General features: G+C 32.1%; 2 protein-coding genes across 4 annotated transcripts; both read right to left on the minus strand.

Annotated features, from left to right (window-relative positions):
• Positions 1-6,770: 6,770 nt before the first annotated feature.
• Positions 6,771-12,661, minus strand: LOC126699326 (protein WVD2-like 7). Of its 3 annotated transcripts, none has more exons than XM_050397073.1 (10): positions 12,479-12,661; positions 12,188-12,323; positions 9,926-10,549; positions 9,052-9,423; positions 8,904-8,965; positions 8,687-8,782; positions 8,480-8,570; positions 7,606-7,707; positions 7,392-7,441; positions 6,771-7,199 (listed from the first exon to the last, which is right to left on the minus strand). In XM_050397073.1, the coding sequence occupies exons 2-10, from the start codon at positions 12,278-12,280 to the stop codon at positions 7,175-7,177; spliced, it is 1,515 nt and encodes a 504-aa protein (XP_050253030.1). In that variant the 5' UTR covers positions 12,281-12,323; positions 12,479-12,661; the 3' UTR covers positions 6,771-7,174. The 3 variants fall into 3 exon arrangements, with proteins under 3 accessions (XP_050253030.1, XP_050253031.1, XP_050253032.1); XM_050397074.1 differs by having other exon boundaries at positions 12,412-12,661; XM_050397075.1 differs by lacking the exons at positions 12,188-12,323; positions 12,479-12,661 and adding an exon at positions 10,646-10,798.
• A 4,112-nt stretch (positions 12,662-16,773) lies between these two features.
• Positions 16,774-18,037, minus strand: LOC126699921 (ethylene-responsive transcription factor ERF022). The gene has a single exon (XM_050397896.1). The coding sequence runs from the start codon at positions 17,932-17,934 to the stop codon at positions 17,416-17,418; it is 519 nt and encodes a 172-aa protein (XP_050253853.1). The 5' UTR covers positions 17,935-18,037; the 3' UTR covers positions 16,774-17,415.
• Between the last annotated feature and the right edge of the window lie 3,173 nt (positions 18,038-21,210).

The following is a 21,210-nucleotide window of genomic DNA, read 5'->3' on the forward strand; positions in this document are numbered from 1 at the left end:
ATATATATATATATATATGGTGGTGCCTAAATTTAAGGATATGGATGAGAAGTTATAGTAGTGATTTTATAGTTTTTTTTTTTTTTTTCAAAATAAGGAAGAGATTTGGAAAAAAGAAAAATAACTGTAAGATTAGAGTAAGAAAACTGAAAATTTTATTGAAAATAAAAAGGGACAAAAGAAACAGATAAATCTCTCTTTTTTAAGGTAGAAACAAATAAGTCTTGATAAAGGAAAAATAAATAAATAAATAAAAACGTGGGGTGAGTGGAATATGGGAGAGATAAGAGAGTTGAGGATATAGAATAGTAGCTGTTTTTTTATAGTAGGAGTTTTTAGGAGTTGTTTGGTAGAGTAGTTTGAGTAATATTGTTTGTAGTTTTTTGAAATACATGTGGGTGAAAATGTGTGTAATGTTGTTTAAAATGTGAAAATGTGAGTTTGAGATGGCTTGCCAAACAGGATTTTTCAAAATAAAAAAGAGGAGATTTGGGGGGGGGGGGGGGGGGGGGGAACCATGAGACTAAGGTAAGGATAAAGGGGAAAAAAAATTTTAAAAAACTTGGGGTGAATGAAATATAGGAGAAATGTGAGAGTTGAGTTTGAAAAATTAACTGGAAGAGTGATCTTATTTTTTAAGAAATTTGAGATGATTTTTTTACTGAAAGAGTGATCTTATTTTGTAAGGAATTAGCGATGATTTCCTAAATTACTCTTCTCATCTTAATTCCTAACACTAACCCTAAAGTAAACCTGCCCCCTTATTCCCAATTTCGCAATGTCGATGTCATCAGTTGGGTCAAGTTCAGGTTCAGGGTCTGGGTCAAGGCAATGGAGTTTTGAGATCGTTTTCTGTGGGTATCATTTGACGCACCAAGAATGCATAGATTGGCATAGCTTTAAGATCCCTGACCTAAAGGCAGAGTTAAATGGGTATGATCAGCAGCGGAAGAAGAAGCAGCCGCTGTGGGCGCGGAAGTAGCAGTGGAAGCAGATGTTAGATGAAAGGAACGGGTTCCAATCGTTTTCGAGGATCAGGCTCCACTCTGTATAATATTGGATTTATATGATGTAGGTGTAGGTTTTAATGTATTTATATGATGTATGATAGAAAGTACTCTTTGAACTTGCGTCAAGACTAATTTTTCACTTATATTGCAAGTTGCTCAATGCTGTAAACCATGCTCTTTTGGTGTGGAAAAATGCAGTCTCATTCATCAAAAAATAGTCTCTCATTCACCAATCCTGTGGTATTTATAGCATTCAATTATCCAATCCTTGATGTTACCCAAGTAAAAATGCAATAAAAATAAAATTATAGATGCCTTATTGGTCAATTCGATCCAATGCTTTTGGGTCACAAGAGTGATTAAATATGAAATCGACACAACATTTCTAGTAAATGGTAGGACAACTCAACAATCCAAGTTAAACATCCATAGAAAATCAATTGTTCCTATCCATTTATATTTATTGAACCAAGAAAATCATTAGCACAGTAATGATTTTAAAAATAAATAATTAAAAAAAAAGGAGGGGGAAGAAAATCAAACTTTATTGAGCAATACTACGTAAGAGTTAAGAGCACAAATTTTCAAAAAGGAGTGACATCCACCATAACCTACTAAGAAAAAGTGTTAAAACCGATCCTACAAATTATCAAATATCAGATGACATTCACATAAAATTTATTGGTACTTTCATAATATTCAACAATTCAAGAAACTATCAATCTGTGACCCGGTTGAATGAATAGAAATAACTAGTCGTATCCGAGGCGACAACCCTCCAAGAAAAAAGAGAAAATGAAAGGAATTCTGTAAATATTATCAGCTTGCCTCTTATTCCATAACTCTTAGTTGAAATACATCAACCACGACCAACTCAAATAAAGGGATAACCACAATTAAAAAGATAACAACCAACCTAATAGCTAAGTCTATCCAAGATAATAAGATGAGTCCTATCTCCAGGAAGTTTATTGATAACAACAACTAATGACAACATCCTAATTCAAATACGAAACTATCAATTAATTCAAATACGACACTTGAGGCATTTGTCTTCAGCTGCTCTGCTTTATCTTCGACCACTTCTAGAGTCCAACTTTAGTTGCATCTCTTGTTCCCTCTTCCACGTGTGCTGCAGACATAGCACATCGCCTATGCTCTTCCTTTATAGCCCTCATTTTGGCCACCACATCTTCGTAGTTGGGAAGCTTTGGATGGACATGACTCAAGCGAGCTGGGCTGTCCTTTAGCTCTTCATGATTAGAAGTATGAAATGAATGGTGATGATTTTTGACCACGCTAGGAGTCTTCTTTCTCTCACTATCCCAAGAGAAAGGGCATGATTGAATGTCACTTTTGTTAGCTAAAGGAGTAGTAGTGCTTGGATGAAATGTGTGTTCTTCAGCTATTTCACTCATCAATGTGACAATTTGATCAATAGGTACCACATATTTGCATAGATTCTGCCTCATTTGGAATGACACAAAATGTCCATGTCCTAATTGGACATTGGCAGTCTCAAATTTACGACCATAGCGCCCTGTGAAATAATGACTGAACAAACGCAGCTCTGGCAATTCACCAAGCCTGGACGCAGCAAATATCAAATTTGCCAAAGCTTGGCGAACATCAATGGGCAAGGATCGTATGTCACTGCAAATATCAACTAGGACTTAGAGTAACATTTTACTATTGTTTATGAAACTATGAATACTCAACTAACTAATCAATGTCGTTCACATGTAATCAAACCTTTTGAAATTTAATAAAGTTTGAGTCCAAGATATGTACCTCTGTTGGCAAATATGGGAGAAATTGGTGAGGACGCATTCACAGCAATTATTTATTTCATCATATGCTGCCAATATTTTTTGATCCTTGAAGACTTTCTTGACCTAAATATAATTTTAAAAGGTCAAAAAAGGCATTCATGAGCCCGACCCTCCTAAGAAAATAGTCTTGACCTACGTACAAATATTTTAGAGTATACTTAAATGGTAATTTTGTCCCTGATTAGCTTTTGAAATTCATAATTATTAATAAACTATAAATTGAAGAAATTTTAGAGGTGTGCATGGGTCGAGTTGAAGGATTTTTTCAACCCAATCTAATTAACCTTGTAGGGTTGAAAATTTTCCAACTCATTATATGAGTAGAAACCAAACCATCCCAACCCACATTGGTCAGGTTGAGTAGGGGGATTATATTTATATGTTTAATGACTTATAAAAATTTGGATTTTCATAAAATAGTTAAGCTTTAAAAAAAAAAATTAACATGTCTAAATTATATTCTAAAATTTTAAATAAACAATTCTCAAAATATCAAAATAAGTCATACTAAAAATTATAATAAGAACAATAATATAAACAAATATACATATTGTGGAACGAATGGGTTAGAAAAACTAATAGCCTAAACCCTGACCCAACCTGATGTTCAAAATAAAATCACAACCCAACCCAACCCATGAAAACCAACAAAGGTGTCAAGTTACTTTGGATTGGATTAGATCAGTCTCATAATTTTGGTAGGTTGAATGAACATCTCTTATAGATCTTGAGTTTGTGCAAGGACCATAATTTTAATAAAGAAATTAATTTTGAAAAGAATTTCAACCATATAATTCCAATAACAAAAACTTGGTGATTAATGTCACTGTACGTAAATGAGAAGAAATCATACCCTAGATAAGGCATTTTCTTGCTGGCCAAGCTGTAGGAGCTGAGCAATATCAGCACGAGACTGTCGTATAATTGAATTCATCCTTTTCTTCAAAATAGCAAGACGAAGTTGAGCCTCCTCTATCGCACGCTTGCTACAACAAAAGCATAATTAGTGTGTTATTTTTAAGACAAGTAAGAGAAGGAAATGAATGGACAAAAAGATTATAAAAAAAATAAAAATGTAATGCTATATAAAAAAAAGGCACAAATAGTAGGCCAAAAAATATTGATGGGGCTTATAAAATTAAAATTTGGGAAACCTTTGTGAACTCATTAAGGCTCTACTTTCTATATTGGATCCTCAATACAATGGGTACGAGGGTTACTACAACTAGTCTCTTCCCTACCCTTTTCATAGAAGTAGAAAGAATATATAAGAGTAGCATATTCCATTCATGTTTAAGATTGAATTTTTTTTTTTTTTAATGGATAAAAGGTTATAAAATATTAAAATGCATGTTTAAGATTTTGAATCATAGTAGTGAAGTTTTATGAATGAAAAAACAAGTAGGAAGATTAAGTAGAATTATTTACCACTTAGAGGCTTTTCTCCACCTTGACACTTCTGTCAATAGGAATAGAAGGGCTGCATAATACACTCGGAGAAGCATTGATTTCCCCATTTCTCCTCACTCACTCAAACAAAGGAATGAAGAAGATTTTTGGTCTCTCTTGGTTGAAGAAGAAGAATAAGAAGGAAAGACCAACAATGAAATGGATTTTGGCTTTGGAATTGTACGTGATTAGGAATGGATTCATGAGAATTATATTTATAATCTTATTCTCACATTTGTAATGCGGTAATGTGATAATGTCCATGGTAAAATATCTTCACCGTATCATTATTCCTACGTTTTGACAAATAATATGATCATGCAAATATTTTGAAAAAATATTTGTAATATTTGACCTAGTAAGGTCGATTCTTATATTGTGTGAAAAATTGGCATAAATCACCATGTGATCTTACAAGTTTATTGTAATTTGGATTCTAACATATCAAGCAAAATGTTTGCTTAATTAAGTTTTATTTTGAATTATAAAGCACAATCTTCAAGAAAATATTAGTTTATTATTTTCTGGGATTGTTTCCTCTCATGAAGAAAAGATTTTGATTTTAATCCCCTTTCCAAAAAAAAATTTGAAAAAATGTTTAGGAAAATCGTGAGTATACTGTACAGTGTATACAATACAGTAACAAATACATACAAGTCAATAAAATATTCGGAATATATATATATATATATATATATATATATAAAGTCAACTTCTCTTTGTTGAAGAAGAAGAAACTGAAGAAGACCACTGACTTTGGAATTTTGATTTAGAATTGATTCAATAGAATTATACTTATAATCTTTTTGATACATGAATTATACTTATAATCTAATTCTAACATTGAAATGCGGTACAATGTGCACGGTAAAGTATCTTCGTTGTGTCATTCACCATACTGCCCAAAAAAAGACACACCATTTGTTTTCATGTAGATCGAGATTCCTAAGTTTTAACAAGGTGAAAAAAAAAAATATATATATATATATATATATATATATTTATATATTTATATATATTTGCAATATTTGATCTACGTAAGGTCAAGTCCTATATATTGCGTGGAAAAGTGGCATAAAAATTACCTATTATAAAGATCATTGTGATTTGGATGCTAACGTAATAAGATCATATATATATATATATATATATATATATATATATATATATATATATATATCTAGATATAGATATATTCTTTTGTCTGAGAAAAATTAAATAGGTATATAATTAAGGATTATGTAGGGTTTTGGGTCCTTATATTCTTTGGCAAGACAAAACAAAATCAAGGTCTATGAGCACTCTACCAACTCTTAGCTCATGTAATTTTCATTCTCATACAGGTTGAGTAATTACTAGATAAAATCTAGAGAAGAGTTCATTAGCAGTGGGACTCGATGATTAAGTTTTAAATTCTACTGCTAAAAAACATTCAAACTTCTCTTAAACATGCTAATTAAAAGACTTTAACTGTTCATTTCGTCTTGCTGATTGTACAATTGGATTTTTCATTCTATTAAATGTTTTTGCTAAGAGATGGAAGTTTTATTTTGTATTATAAAGCAAATTGTTCAAGTAAACATACTTTTATTCCTCTAAATATATATGTATATATATATATATATATATACTTTTATATATTTTTTAGGATTGTTTCCTCTCGCAATGGAAAAAAAAGATTTGATTTTGATACCTTTTTCCCAAAAGTGAAATATCATAAAAGAGTTTATATGACAATCATGAGTATACTATTATATATATATATATATATCGCATAATTATATCATATCAAACTATCAAATCAAAACCAATTATTCACATGTTTTTTAACATCACCATTACATGAAAAGATAATTTAAAATATTTCGTTACATAACAAGATAACAAGGAGTCCATTAATTTAGGATGAATCAATAGTTGAGTCTAATAGGACTAAATTTCAAAGATCAAATCAAGAAAAATTAAGAAGAATCAAATTAATTTCTCAAAATTTTCATGACAATATACAATATCAAATCAAATTTCAAATTTCAAATTTAATAAAAAGTACCCATAAAATGTCAATATTTTGTTCACATATTGGCCCATATCAACATTTATCGAAAATTGAGTGAAATGGACCTAAACGGGTGGAATAGACTAAAATGGGGTAGGAATTTAGGTTGAGATGGAATTTGGTTGATTCTTACCGATTGATTAATTAGCACATAATTTTTTCACCGGAATGGAATGGAATTGATAACTTTAATTTTATTCCATGTTCTCCACATGAAAATGACTAAACAATGCCATTAAATTACATGACTCTTGGTTAAGTTATATCTTTTACTATATTCCAATTTAGTAGCATGCATGCATACTTACGTTACCTTAATATTATTTTGTAAGATATTATACAAAATCAACTAATAAGCATTAATATATTTTGTGTATATATATTTCTCAAATATATTTTGAGTATATATACAAAATCAACTAATAAGCATCATAAGATCTCATGTTTTTATTCAATTTGAAATGTTAGAAGATTTGAAATACTTTCGGTCTATCTTCTGAAGTTGATGACAGCCTTATGATCCATACAAGCATGAACTTTATATACAATCATTAATTTCTGTCACATATTTTAAGCCCTAAATGTTACATTTTTTTGTAGCTGCTTCTACAAAATATGTATCTCATATGCTTGAATTACCCCTTCTAAGGTTCTCCTTTTGGTTTCTTGCAATTTCTTGAGACCATAATTCGTGCCAGCTTGAAACCTTTCCCTGAATTCATAAAATCCGGTGCAGATACCTTCGATTGCAAATGTGATGAGTATGACAAGTGACAGCCTCAGATTCCTGGGCTATGATAATTCACGAATCCCCTTGAGTTTCAATTTCACCGCCAACTTGGCATCTTCGGTCTGCATTGCAATCAAGTCACAATCACAATAAGGTAACATAAAAGCCTAGATGAATTTGGGCATGTTAATCCAAGGTAAATCTTACTCATGATCAATTGTTCATAAAATGCTCAAATTTAAACAAGTGTATACTTCATGTTTAAGAATTAGTAGGGGGATAGTAATTGAAGAGTAACATGGAGCATATGGTACCTTGGTTCTCTTCTTGCATGGGTCATATCTGCAGATTCTGGTAATGCAATCTGGAAATGTTGATCAAATTGTTATATGATGGCACAATTTCATGATTTTTTTATTCCAATTAATAAAAGAGAATAACATAAGATAGAATGGATAAGGAATAAAATCATGTCCTAATTTTCTGCAGTAATTTCCAAACCCTTAGAAGAAAGAATAGAAATATGACCTTAGGAACTGGTTTTGGATTTGGAGCCTTGTGAATGGTGAACAAGGTAGATGATGCATATTTTGAATCTTTTCCAAGCCCAGCATTACTTTTCTCGTCTCCCTGCACACAAACAAAATGCAAGCATGATCTGTGCATCCAACACTGAAAATTCCTCTATATATAACAAACAGAAGAATGTTCATTACCAGAATGCATGCCTTTTCAAACTAAACATAACAAAAACATAGTTTCATAAATCAGTCATGTCTTAGGCATTAAGATTATAGAATTACAATTAAACTCAAGTATTATTGAACAATATGATTGAACCTTGTCAATCATAAAACTACATTTCATCGTCCGCGCCATAAATCTCTTCAAGTAACAAGCCTAAAATTCTAGCAAGAACCAGCACAACTTTTCATTGTCATTGTATTGATGTCTTGGTAGGCCACATTTGTGATCCAGGTGATGGAGGTGTAACATACCGTCAGTAATACCAAATCTCTAACAAAATCAGTAAAGATGGATAAGAAAATCACTTGCCCATCTTCTCCAAATTGGAGATCCTATAATAGGTAGTAGCCTAGAAACCATTAGAGATGTCATGAACCTATAATAAATACTTTAAAATGATGCTTCACGAATTAATTTTGTAAATGCAATCCTTACAACCAAAGTTCTCTACGATCCTGAGATTCCTAGTGTATGCAAGATCTTTTGACCATTTCAATGTGTTCAAGCTAATGGAAGCTGAGATTAGGATAATTCTAAGTCCAATGGTCCAAGCTCCCTAGAGGAACCTAGTTAAAACGATCACATCTTTAAAATGCAGAAACCGACATACGCAAATGTATGCATGCTTAACTAAATCATATCCAGTAGGAATTACCTTTTTCTGCAGTCCTTTGACATTACTCTTTCGCTCAGCTTCAACTCCATAATTTTGATTAACATTATTCTGAGCACGAAGGTTCATAGACCTTTTGTATTTCCAAACCATTAGAATATCACACAAGCAAAGAAAAATCAGAAAAAAAAAAAAAATGGTAGTGACAGTATCTGAGGACAACAAATGTAAATGGATATAGCACATTACATTATTTTCGGTCTTTGGTTCTCGGATACTCCGCCATTGGCTCTAATTTGGCAGCCACTAGGCTCTAAAGGCTTTCTACCAACTCCATCACAGCTCCTAAAAATGAACAAACAATTCAGATTAGTGAGGGAGTGAGGGGAGGGAGAGGGGTTTGGGGGGAAAGGGGGTTGTTAAGAGAGAGAGAGAGAGAGAAGCATTCTAATTGGTGAAACCAGACCTCCTGTTATCCAGAGCTTTCTTTCTCAAACCACCAGTAACAGAAGCCTCCTTTGTAGTGCTCTGCATATATAGTTGCACGCAACCAGCAAGAAAAGCCATCAGCAGAGGAACTAAAATTCAATATGAATACAACCATGATAGTCTACCTGGGTGGATCGTTCATGGAGTGGCAACTTTGTTGGGAACTTGTCTACTGACCCTTTGGAAGTTGAAATTGCCTTCACCTGACTAACTATACCAATGGGTGAAGATGTCACTGAGCTAGCCCTCACTAATGAAGTGCACAGAACAGCGGCATTGGGGCGTATTTCCGTATTTTGTCTATTTGAGTAAACATTGTTGGAACTAATGTCTTTTGAAATCTTAGGTTTACTTCTTTTGCTTGAAACAAGACCGTTATCTTTCTTGCCAGCAATTTTATCATTGATAGACACTTTCGGCTTCTCAGATAGCTTAACGGCACCTTTGGTAATTCTGTAGTCCAAATGTGTTCTGTTTTCAGCAGACACAACTGTCACCTGGTAGAACAACTTAAAACTGAGTAACAGAAAATCACCTATCTATTGCACATTAGCAAACTTTAGCAACTAACCACAAGTTCAATCAAAATATAAACGGGACCACAACTTGATACAGCAAGAGAGTTCCAATTAACAAGACAATGCATACAGCAGTATAACAGCTATTTAGTAATCAGGTCTAAACACATTAAGAATTTTGTTTTTGGCAGAGTTTCACCATGACTATGAGGCTGTCAAAATCTTCTTCTTACAGTATTTTAATATTTTTTCTTACTTTTCAATCTCCTATATAATTAATGGAACCGAAAAAAAGGAGACCCTCATTTTATGGATCAGCAAACATGAGAACCACCTTGCAATACATAAAAAAAAATTTGTTGGCCTCTAAAGTCAGTGTTAATAAGTAAATAGTCCTCAAGCAAAGTGAGAATCTTTTCACAGATTTTGATATCATCGGTTAAGGGGAAATGAGACACAAATTAGAAATCCAACATTTTACCTTAGCATTTAGACTCGATGATTGTTTCTTTTGCTTGTTGGCATCATGCTTGGCTCTGTCAGAGACAGAGCAGTCATGCTGGGCAGTTTCTGAGCTCTTACTGACTGATGAAGTGGAGGAAGCCTCTTTTACAAAATGTTGGAGTTCAATGGCAGATAAGGACACACTGGTTTCATTTGTCAGGCTAGCTTTGTCATTGTCATTACCACAGCAACCTAATTCCTCTTTGGTAGCATCTTTTGAACTATCCAGAATGCCTCTAGTTGCATCATTCTCTAAGACCTGTCTCTCACTGACATTGATAGGCTTCTTTTCCTCTTTCATGAAGTCAGCATTGACAGCATTTTCCACTTGTGTGATGGTGCTCATTGCCACCAGGCAAGAATCAGGCTGTGTTGTCTGTTGCTGTTCTGCTTGTAATGCCTTCATAGCTCTAACTTTTTTGTAATATTCTTCAAAGTATGCCTTCTTTTGAGCAACAAATCCAGGGGCCTTAAACTTCTCCAGCTCCTCCTGACGTCTGTTGTGGGAGAACACTGACCGCTTTTCCCATGCAAGTGATTCGACAGCAAATCTTCCAAAAGATATTGAACCATGATCCAGAATGTCAGAGATGGAAACAACCTGCACGCCAAAGTAAAATTTAGATAAAATAACAAAACCATACAGCAGAAATGTTAACATAGAACCCAGTAAAGCATAAGAAAAACATCTTATCACATTTAATTTCAAGATTTAGGGCCATCCAAATTTCCCAACTTGAGCCTTTGGACTCAAAAAGGCTAGAGAACAAGAAAAGTGGGAAAAAGAAGAAGAATCAGTGTATGTTTAAATGTCAAATACAAAAGTCAATTGAACTATATCTAGATTACAACAAATATAATGCTCCAATTTTTTTTTTTTTTCTCATATAATTTGGAAACCAAGTAGACTCTTGAAGAGAAGAAATTTGCTATAGTTCTTACAAATTTTCCTTACCAATAAGTCTAAGCCCACAACCAATTTCTCAACTGCTAAGGTGGCAGTTCATGATTGGTATGCAGTAAAAGTGATGTTAGCGGGGTCCCGTGTGAAAATGATATATTAGAAATCATAATCTGCCACCTCAACAAGAAAGTGAAATTTGTTATGCTTGTAGCATCTTTATATACTTACAGATTATTAAGTTACTAACAGACATGGCTGCTACATTGACTTGCCACGTGCATCACACGATCCTACATTCCACAAATTAATTTGTACCACCACATAAAAGCCACTGCAGTTTGCAACAAAATTGTAATAAACTTTGTTTCAACCTTACCATTACTCTAAAGAATATTTAGATGTCCATGTAAAATACAATCAATCTATTTTCACAAAACATTTATTAAAACTCATTTCTCAAGCTTTAAAATTTCTCCAAAAACAGAATAGCCTCGCATCAGAACAATATACTTGCTAATAACATTCCGAAATATTAGATAACTTAACCAAGCCAACCAATGCTTCAAAAAAAAATTGTGAAAGTTTTAGTTTTTGTTCTTCAAATATTAAAAAGGTAATAATTTCATCCTTCTATTTTTTGTTAAAGCTACTCCAAGTCACATCTGCCTTTTAGGAAAAGGATCCTTTCCATTTGAAAAAAATCTAGTTCATGTTTCAATTATACATCACAAATCTAAAGGTGTACAACTTCATTTAAAATCAGAACCTTGAAATGGTCTCCATTTCTAGAAACAGAGAAGAGATCATGTTATAGCCTTTTAATGTACAATGTCAACACTTTGTCTATCACATAAAGAATTTCTTTATAGGTAGTCATATGGGTATATTACATGAACCTTTCTCAAGGTTTCACAAAATGACACTCCCCAAAATAATGGACGAAATCACACTCATGAGAAATTATTTGGTACACCGTGTGTATTACACCTCCTTCTCACATGTGGGATCCGCCATTTTGTGAGAGGAAGGTGCAGGACACTAATGTTCATTGCTTCTCAGTCAAATTAAATTGCAGCTGTTTAACTTTATAGTATGAAATCCAAATTTGACCAAATTTTAAGCCTTTCCAAAACTACTTCAAATAGTACAGACAGCTTAATTGAATACTTCAACAATCATTCATATATTTATATCACCATCACAAAAAGCAACTCTATCTTTGACCTTAATCACTTTACCTTTTATTCAATCAATAATTCACCCAAAAAAAAAAAAAAAAAAAAAAAGAAAAAGAAAAAAAAAGACAGCTATTGAAAGAGTAATTTTAGAGTGTACCTGAGATTGTTGGCCCTCTAATGGTACCTCAGTTTGTGACCATTCATTGCCACAATAGCTATGATGATAATGATGATCCATATCAGTTGCCATTTCCCAATTACTCTCTACACTCAAACTACTCTAACAAAACCCCCTGTCCAATAATAACCACCAAAAGAAAATTTAGGCCCAAAAAAAAAAAAAAAAAAAAACATGGGACCAAAATATTTTCTAGATTGTACCTTACTACAATAAACTTCAACTGTTTCATGAATTTTACAGAGGAAAAAAAAAATGCAGAGTACTCACAGTAACAGATAGAGATTCCAAGGTCTTTTAACAGTTGAAAAGTTAGTTACTTCAAACTTATTGTGTATTAAGGATGTGTTTGGCTGTTTATTTTGGGGGCTTTTGTTTTGAAGGTTACAGTTACCAGATTGTGGTGTTTTGGTTTGTGAGAACTGAAAAGTGAGCAAAATGGAGAGACAAAGAAAGAGTGAGCAACCAAACTTGTTCTTAAGGGAGTGAAGTGACGTGGCTATGGTGCGGTTACTCACAACCGCTTTTTTTTGCATCTGGGTCCTACTGCCGCCACGTTGCACAGTTGATTTTCTGTGAAAGATTTGGGTCCACGATGAAGGGTCGGGTCCAGTGGTTGTTTGTAATATCTGGGGTTTTAATGAATGTGGTGACACGTGTGTGGATACTATCGGTTGGTGGGTCCCGGCTGCAATATGAGTATATGGGTGTGGTTCTGCCGAATAAGAAAGTTTTGTTTATTTGGTTGCTTTTTTTTCTCTTTAGATGAGAATCTTTATTTGTTTATTTATTTATGGTTTTTGTGTCCAGTGGTGGGTGCGTACCCACGTGGATGGACTATGTTAACAAGATGGGTCTTGCATAAGGCTACATGTGATGGAATCATTATGGTAGCCACTTAACAACAATATCACGAGCACATTCATTTTTTCTAATTAATTCTATAATCTTGATTTGTGTGATTGCAAGTGATTAATTAAAAAAATGTAGATCCATGTAAATAAGAATTGGGAAAAAGTGTCACTACTCATAATTGTATACATCAACAAATTATAACATTGGACGTGATAGTGTGTGTTTTTTTAAAATTAAAAGATTGTAAATGAACCAATTTGTTTATGAATAATTTGAGCTTAGTTTGGAAAAAAAAATATTTGTTTTTGTTTGTTTGTTTTGCAAACAAGCTATACTCAAGCCTAAGTTTATACTTGACTATTAAATGACACAAGCTCAAACATAGTAATGTGTTTGTGAATAAACTTGCGAATATAAGTATAAGGTTCAATTTAACCATATGCAATTATATTTTTTATATGTACAATTTTCTAAATTTTCTAAAAAAATAGTTATATATATATTTGAAATTGTCTTGTATATGTTTTGTAAATAGAATTATACAAGATATCAAATTATTATTGATAATATAAACAATCTATTCATAATAAAAATTCATAGATTTATGAAGGGGTAAAAAATTTAGTCATAGTTTTACAATATATGAAAAAGAAATAAGTTAATCAAATAATCGGTGGACAAGTTTAAGCTTGTTCAACAAGAAAATGATTGGGGGATAACAAAGACTCGAAGATCCCAAGCTCAATTCATCATACTATTAGTTCATGGAGTAGTTTTTGAAGTATCTCCTAGTGAAAGAGTAGAATAACTTAATCAAAGGTTGGTACATTATTAGGTCCTAAGCACATGCAAAGATTTGTCTCTTTGACAAGCTTTTCTGATAGATCATGGCTACACAAACTTCCAACCATCTCTTCTTTTTCTTTTCTTTTAATTTTCTTCCATTTAAAATGTGATTAATTCTTTTTGGAGTTATGGGTTTCGATATATTTTTTCTTTGTATTTTACAAAAAAAACACGATGCATTTTTTTATTTAATGTACAAGTGTTATACATTAAAAAAAAAAAATGAACTTGATTAATACACAATTTGTTTAACTGTGTTTAGTGACTGAGATTTATATTTGACATGACGATTCCACCATGCGTTTTGTTAATAGCACAAGCCTTAAATTCTTTATTTTTATTTTTATATATTTCCATTCATTTTAACATAGTAAAAGCAAAAAGAAGAATTTCTAAAATAGTTAAAATATTACATATATTTAGTGATCAAACGGGTATGCGGAAAATAAAATATGACTTGGTCTATTAATTGTATTGTTTATTTAGATTTAACTGCAGTCACATGACACCCATGGAGTATATATTGTTCGTGGATAGTAAAATTGAGCTACACATTTCAATCACATGACACCCATGAAGTATTGTTCGTGGATAGATTATTAAAAGAGGGATTAAGCTCTCGCAGAGTTCCAATTGAATTTAGACATACTTTTTAGACATTAAAGTAGCAAACACTTTCTTCAATTTCTACTTTCTACTGTTTGAAAAGTAAAAAGTAAAAGTAGCCTCAGAGGCCATACGTTTTCGATCCCTGAATTACTATTGTAATTATTATATGAAAGTATTAATATTTGGTACATGAGTTGACCAAGAAGTTCTATAACTTGTAATAATTTGCTTCCATTTATGTGGACTCTAAACTAACCACAAAATTAGAGTAGTAATTTTCATCAAGATTAGAACCTGGTCTCCCTCATTAGAGGTTTGTTAGGGTTTTTGGATGACAGCTCTTGCTACACCAGTCAAAATGTTCATAGTCTTATAAATAAAATATTTCAATTCACATTGGTGAATATCGGTGGAGGAAAGGTCCATGTTTACCCTTTTTGAGAACCTTTGTTTAATTAATACTCTTTTTGCGTAAGGGAGGTGGTGACAAGACCAATGACTTTACATTTTCATCTCAAACCCATGTTCGGTAGGCCCAAGTAAAATTTGGGCGGCGAGTCTAAGTCCAAATGAAGTTGGAGTAACGAATTTTTTACTCTTAAAAAAAAAAAGAAAAAGAGTAAATTTCATAAAGGTCAACCCTACTTTTATTATTTTCAAAATTTAAATAATTTTATCGAAACTTTCTACTGAAGAATTTGCTTCAATCTAGAAAAATTACCATTGAAAATCTCTTAACTCAAAGGTTTAAAGTCTTAAGTATTGACCCAATTATGTTATACTAATTCCTCAAGTTCCTTGTTTTTTCACTATGTGAGATTTTTAACTACTTACATGCGCAAAAGCATGCCCAACAAATGAATAATATCATTTATTTTTTTTTATCATTTTGAACTTTTTAATATGCAAAGTTGCGAACAATGCCAGGTTCAATCACGACTAAGAGTCTGTTTGGATACCGTTTATTGCTGAAAACTGAAAATTGAAAACATTGTAGCAAAATAATTTTTAAATGTGTGAATAGTACTGTGGGACCCAGTTTTAAAATTGATTTTGCTGAAATCTGTACTTGCGGGTCTCGTGAACAGTGCATGAAATCCACACAAAAAACGCAGACGTGCCGTGGGATGCTATCCAAACCCAGCCTAAAATGACTTTTACAATGAAATCTTCACGGGATTCACACAAAAAAACGCAGACGTGCCGTAGGACGCTCTCTAAACCCAGTCTAAAATGACTTTTACAATGAAATCTCATTAATCGGTTGTTCATAATACATAGTGGATGTGATTAATTTTTGGAATATGATGTCAAGAGCTTTGTAGCTTTGCTCAACTGATTGATATTTTTTTATATTTTCAAAATATTTAAGATCTAAATACTTATTGTAACTATCAAATTAAAAATCAAATTAAAAAAGATCGTGATTCGTGATTAGTTGGTGGGGAAATGAAAGTTAAATAATAATAAAAATCCCTTCAAATATCTTTTTTTTTTTGGCAGAGATTTTCTTGTTGGAAAAAGGTTGGACTTGTTCCACTCCCTAATTTAAGTTGGAAACAATTAACTATTCACCTTTTTAGCTGCTTGGCAATTCTATACATTCTAGGAAGCTGCTTGCTTTGAGAACCACACCAATTCTCCTTCAGTTCGAAAACATGCAGCCTTAAATTAATACTTTATATACGTTGTAATTAGACAACCAAATGGTTGACAGGCAGGAAAGCCAGACAATATGAAACCTGACTTTTTCTATTTTTTTGAGAAGAATATGAAACCTGACTTGATCATTCATTAGTGTTGAGTATTGGTTTTGGCATTTGGAATTTTCACATTCAATGTAGAAATAATTCCACTCTTCCTCTTTTTTCATTGGAGTTCCACTTTACAAGTTACAACCATAGTAATCTAATAAAGCACGCATAAATGAAATTCGAAAAAACACACGTGCTAAATAAACCCCATTTCAAAATTTAGTAGTGTTTTTCATTGTCTTTGACCACAATCGTTCAACCACTGTGGTTAAATAAATTGACTTCAAGATCATTATATAACTTGTTAATTCTAACTTTTTGGTACACCCAGAAATTGTTTTAGGTTTATTTAATTGTTTATTTTAAAATTAAGGTAGTTGTGTAGATTGTTGTTACTGTTTGAACTTGGATACGCAGATGAGAGCCAATTATGCAAATAAAGTACTAGAACTCTTCCGTTAGAGCTGATTAATATTAAAACTTGCTACAAGAAGCTAAAAATTGAAGTGAACAATATGTAATAGGCTTTATTAATTGGTATGAATAAACCACTTATTTTACATAAGTAAAACAAAATACATAACTGTTTTTAACAGTTGCTACATACAAGTAGCATAGGGCTGAAATGAAGAGAGAAAAAAAGCCCCCAGAAAAGATATATAGTAATAATGTAATAGTACAATAAAACCCAACAAAAATAGACTACTATGTGAGAGGGCCAGAGCTAGTAAAAAAACAAAACCCCAATTTGATGCTTCAATAAAGCTAGCCTCCATCCAAATTCTTAAAAGCTGCTCATTTAATGCAAAACTCGACCCACGTGTCTCTTCATGACTCAACCACAATGATACTTTGTACCAGAAAAAACTTGCTCATACTTGAACTTGAACCATTCTCCACTGAATGCCTCAAATGACCAGACTAAACTACAGAGGAGTGACCTCAAATGTATTGAAGTAAAACCTTTCTAAAAGGGGGGGAAAAAAGTTAAAAGAGTTACTATAGTTAAAGGCTTCTTTTTGTCTTAGGTAATTACTGATAAATTATGTGACATATATTGTTCAGTTCTCTGATAAAAAAGAACTTGTGTTTAATCTCCCTCTCTCATTTGTTGTAAGAGAGAAATGGAGATGAATATGATGCTTACGAGTCCCAAATGGACTCATATTGCAATTCTTCCCAGTCACTGAACTCAACATTGTTGTCATACAATACCATATTCTCCTCAAACAAAAGAGCTCCTGTCAACTCCATCCACATCTTTGGTGAGTCCAAAGGTGACTCATTAATGGCTTGAATTTGGCTAGGTGAAAGTCCCACCCTGACCGGCATCACATTAGCTCCAGAGCTTCCCATCTCAGGCCTTCTAAACCGCAATGCCGCCTCTTGAGCCGCCATTTGCACGTCCTCAGCTCTCGAGCTCTTTGGCCTCGGCAAGCTATCAACCAATTCAGGAAAATTCAGGCGTGCCCCACGTCCTCTAAGGTGCAATGCCGCCACATCATAGGCCGCGGCGGCCATTTCTGGCGCCTCATAGCTCCCCAACCATATCCTTGTTTTCTTCCCTGGCTCACGAATTTCAGACACCCATTTTCCCCATTTGCGCCTTCTCACACCCCTATATGTTGGTGCAACAACGTTAGGATTGGTTGGTTCTTCCATGTGTATGTGTTTGAGCTTTTGTGAGAGAACACTATTGTTGAGTGTTTTTCAATGAGCTAGCTAGAGAGATACTGATTTTGGTAGAGAAGAGTGTGAAGCAATCATGATATAAATATAGGAGATGGATGTGAAGTATTATTAGTGTGAATGAAATTTAAGAAACTCTTTTTTTTTTTTTTTTGGAGATTGAAAGGGAGTTTCCGAGTAGCTACGTAAGTGGGAAGATGCTGTCAATGGGCGCATGCGCACGTTTCCTTTGGTTTTGCATTATCGAGTCATACCATGCCACATGTCTATTCTTATTTTGTATTTATTTGGTTTTGTTTAATTTTTTTAAGCACATATAGGAAGTTTAGAAGGAAAAAAGGAAAAACTAAGTTTTCTCACAATTGATAACTTTATTTAGAGAAATATATTATTATATCTACACTTTGAATATATTCTTTCTTTCACCTTCCTTATTATATATATGGGTCTTACATCCATTCTCTCACATGATGAATCTCACATATAATATAAAAAGAATGTGAAATAAACTAATATTGGTGTGAAAAATTCATAGTTTTTAGAGTATTCAATTCATGCTAAAGTGTTTTTTTTTTAATAAAAAGCATATTAAAGTGTATTATATACAAACTATTTTAATTAATAAATGGTAATGCTTTCTTAATGCTAGAACCTCATATTGTCTACGAGAATTGATCCCAAATTACCTTAAAACAAACCAAAGAGTAATCAACAAACTAAAAATATATAAACTTATACAAATTATACATATTGATTCCATCTAACCAGGGCCAGCTCAAGGCCTAGGCAAGTTAGGCCTAGGCCTAAGGCCCCACCAAAAAAAAAAAATTCCTTAGAAAAAAAAGGCCCAATTTTTCATAGTTAAAGACCCAAATTTTTATACAATCATATATATTTTCTAAATGTTGTACATTTTTTTTATTAGTGATATACAAATTTTACTATTGGCTTACAAATTGTCATGTTATTAATCACAAAAAACATGATATAAACATTCATTAGTTAAATTGATGAAGTTTATCAATGAGAGACAATATCACATTATATTTTGAAAATTTTATAGTGCTTTTAATTAGCGCATTTTTCTTTTTCATTTCTATTAAGACTCTCAAAGTACGAGACTAATAGAACCTTAACTCAATTGAAACCCTAAAATATTTCAAAAAGATGTTGCAAATGTGTTAAATCATCAATTATAGATTAATCTCCCCTAAGAGTTTGAGACTTTGATTTTTGTAAATTAATATCCTACAAAACCATACACCAAATAATATCTATCTCTCTCTCTCTTAAAATCAAAAAATAAAATTAAAAATTAGATTACAACTTTATTTAACTATGCGTCGTCTTATATCAAAAAAAAATATATTTTTCAATCATAATATATTTTTATTTCTTTTTATAAATATTTATAATTCAACTATGATATTCAATTCTCTATATGAAATTAACATTAGTCTAGTTGGTATTATTTATGTATTTAATGTATCAAATTAACCTTGATTTGATTAGTGTTAAATAATTTTGTTTAATTAATATTTACATATTAAAGGCCCCGTATAAATTTTTCGCCTTAGGCCCCAAATTATATTGGGCCGCCCTGCATCTAACCACTTTATTTATTTATTTTTATGATGACTTTTAGGGAAAACTTTCACAAAACAATATAACCAAGTCCTTTGATTAGATGGTTTTCTATTACAAGACGCGTTACAGGTGTCTTTAAACTTTAAAGTGGTCCTAAATAACGTACGACGCGATCTAGTCCATTGATTAGATGGTTTCTTCTTCAAATTGTTTTTTTTTTTTTGGCCCATTCTCTCATTCTATGCATGTTTTCTACATGGCTTTGACAGCATAATATATATCGATGTATTGAAAACTTTAAGATACAGATTTATAAAATCATCGTACTTAATTGCTTTTAACAAAGTTTAATTCATACCAAAAAAAAAAAAACAAAGTTTAATTAATTTAAGTATAAAACGTGCACCATGCAACAGTTGAACATAGAGAAAGTTTCTAAACCAAGGTTTTCTGTCTCAAAAAATGTACTTCTTTTATAAAATATTTGGACATATGTTTATGTAGAATTTATAATTGATCCATATAAAAGTTTTTTAATTGTAAAATAAAAAGGTATAGACTATTTAATAGCTATGGTACTTGCTTTTAGAAAAGTTTAATCAGCTAACTTCATGGTCATAAAAACGTGTTATACCATGCACAAATTGAAAAATGTAAAGCTTGTACTCTTTTTTTTTATGTCCAACATCATAGTTTGGCCTTATTTTTTTTTTCTATGAAGAATGTAGAGTCCTCACGTCTGATCTCAGGAGAATAGACAAGAAATAGTTTAAAGGTTGATGCTTGTGACCCATATTGATCAAATTCATTCAAATATTTCAGGAAAATCACCGCCCAAATTGCTTAAAGAGGGGACATATGGTCAAAAGGAAAATGACCCCAAAAAATGTCACTTTCGCAAACCGAATGGGGGGAGATGGGATGTGGGGTATTATAAGCCACTAAAATTTTATCTCTTAATTTGTATATGTAGCTTTCTAATTTATATGTTCCCGAAGGGGGGGGGGGGGGGGGGAGAGAGAGATTTTATAAGAAGTTTCAAATTTTATATCATATTTTTCTAATTAGAATTTAGGTTTTTTATTTTGTTGATTAAAATCTTAAATTTGTGAAATCCTTTCAATTTAAGGTATTTGTCCATCACCATTATTTATTTCCGTTATTCTAAACAGTATTACAAAATCTTATTAACAATTTCTCAATTTTTTCTTTAGCCCATTACAATTCAAAATAATATAGTGTAATAATTTTTTTATTTTAATTATTGAATAAGGGATCTAACTCATCTAAGTTCAAATTTTAGTTACACAAAAGAAAAAATAATTAACATTTTAATTTGATGATAAATAATAATCTTAGTAGAAAGGCTGCTATAAGATTAATTAGATCTTAATACATATTTTTTAAATTTGTGTCCTCCATTTCTAATTTATCAATCTTATAGTAATTAATTGGTTTATCATAAAAATAGTATTAAAAATGGACTAATAGTCTAATTACAAAAAACTATATCAATTTATTCAACAATTATAAAAACATATAGTGATGCAAGCATTTCTATTTCTAATTTCTATTTGCCATATTCTAGCGCAGTTTATAGCCTTTGACACTCTTTGACACATTCTTATTTTCCTAAGGTTGATCTATCTCCACGAAGTACAC

This window comes from Quercus robur, chromosome 9, assembly GCF_932294415.1.
Source record: "Quercus robur chromosome 9, dhQueRobu3.1, whole genome shotgun sequence".
Lineage (NCBI taxonomy): Eukaryota > Viridiplantae > Streptophyta > Magnoliopsida > Fagales > Fagaceae > Quercus > Quercus robur.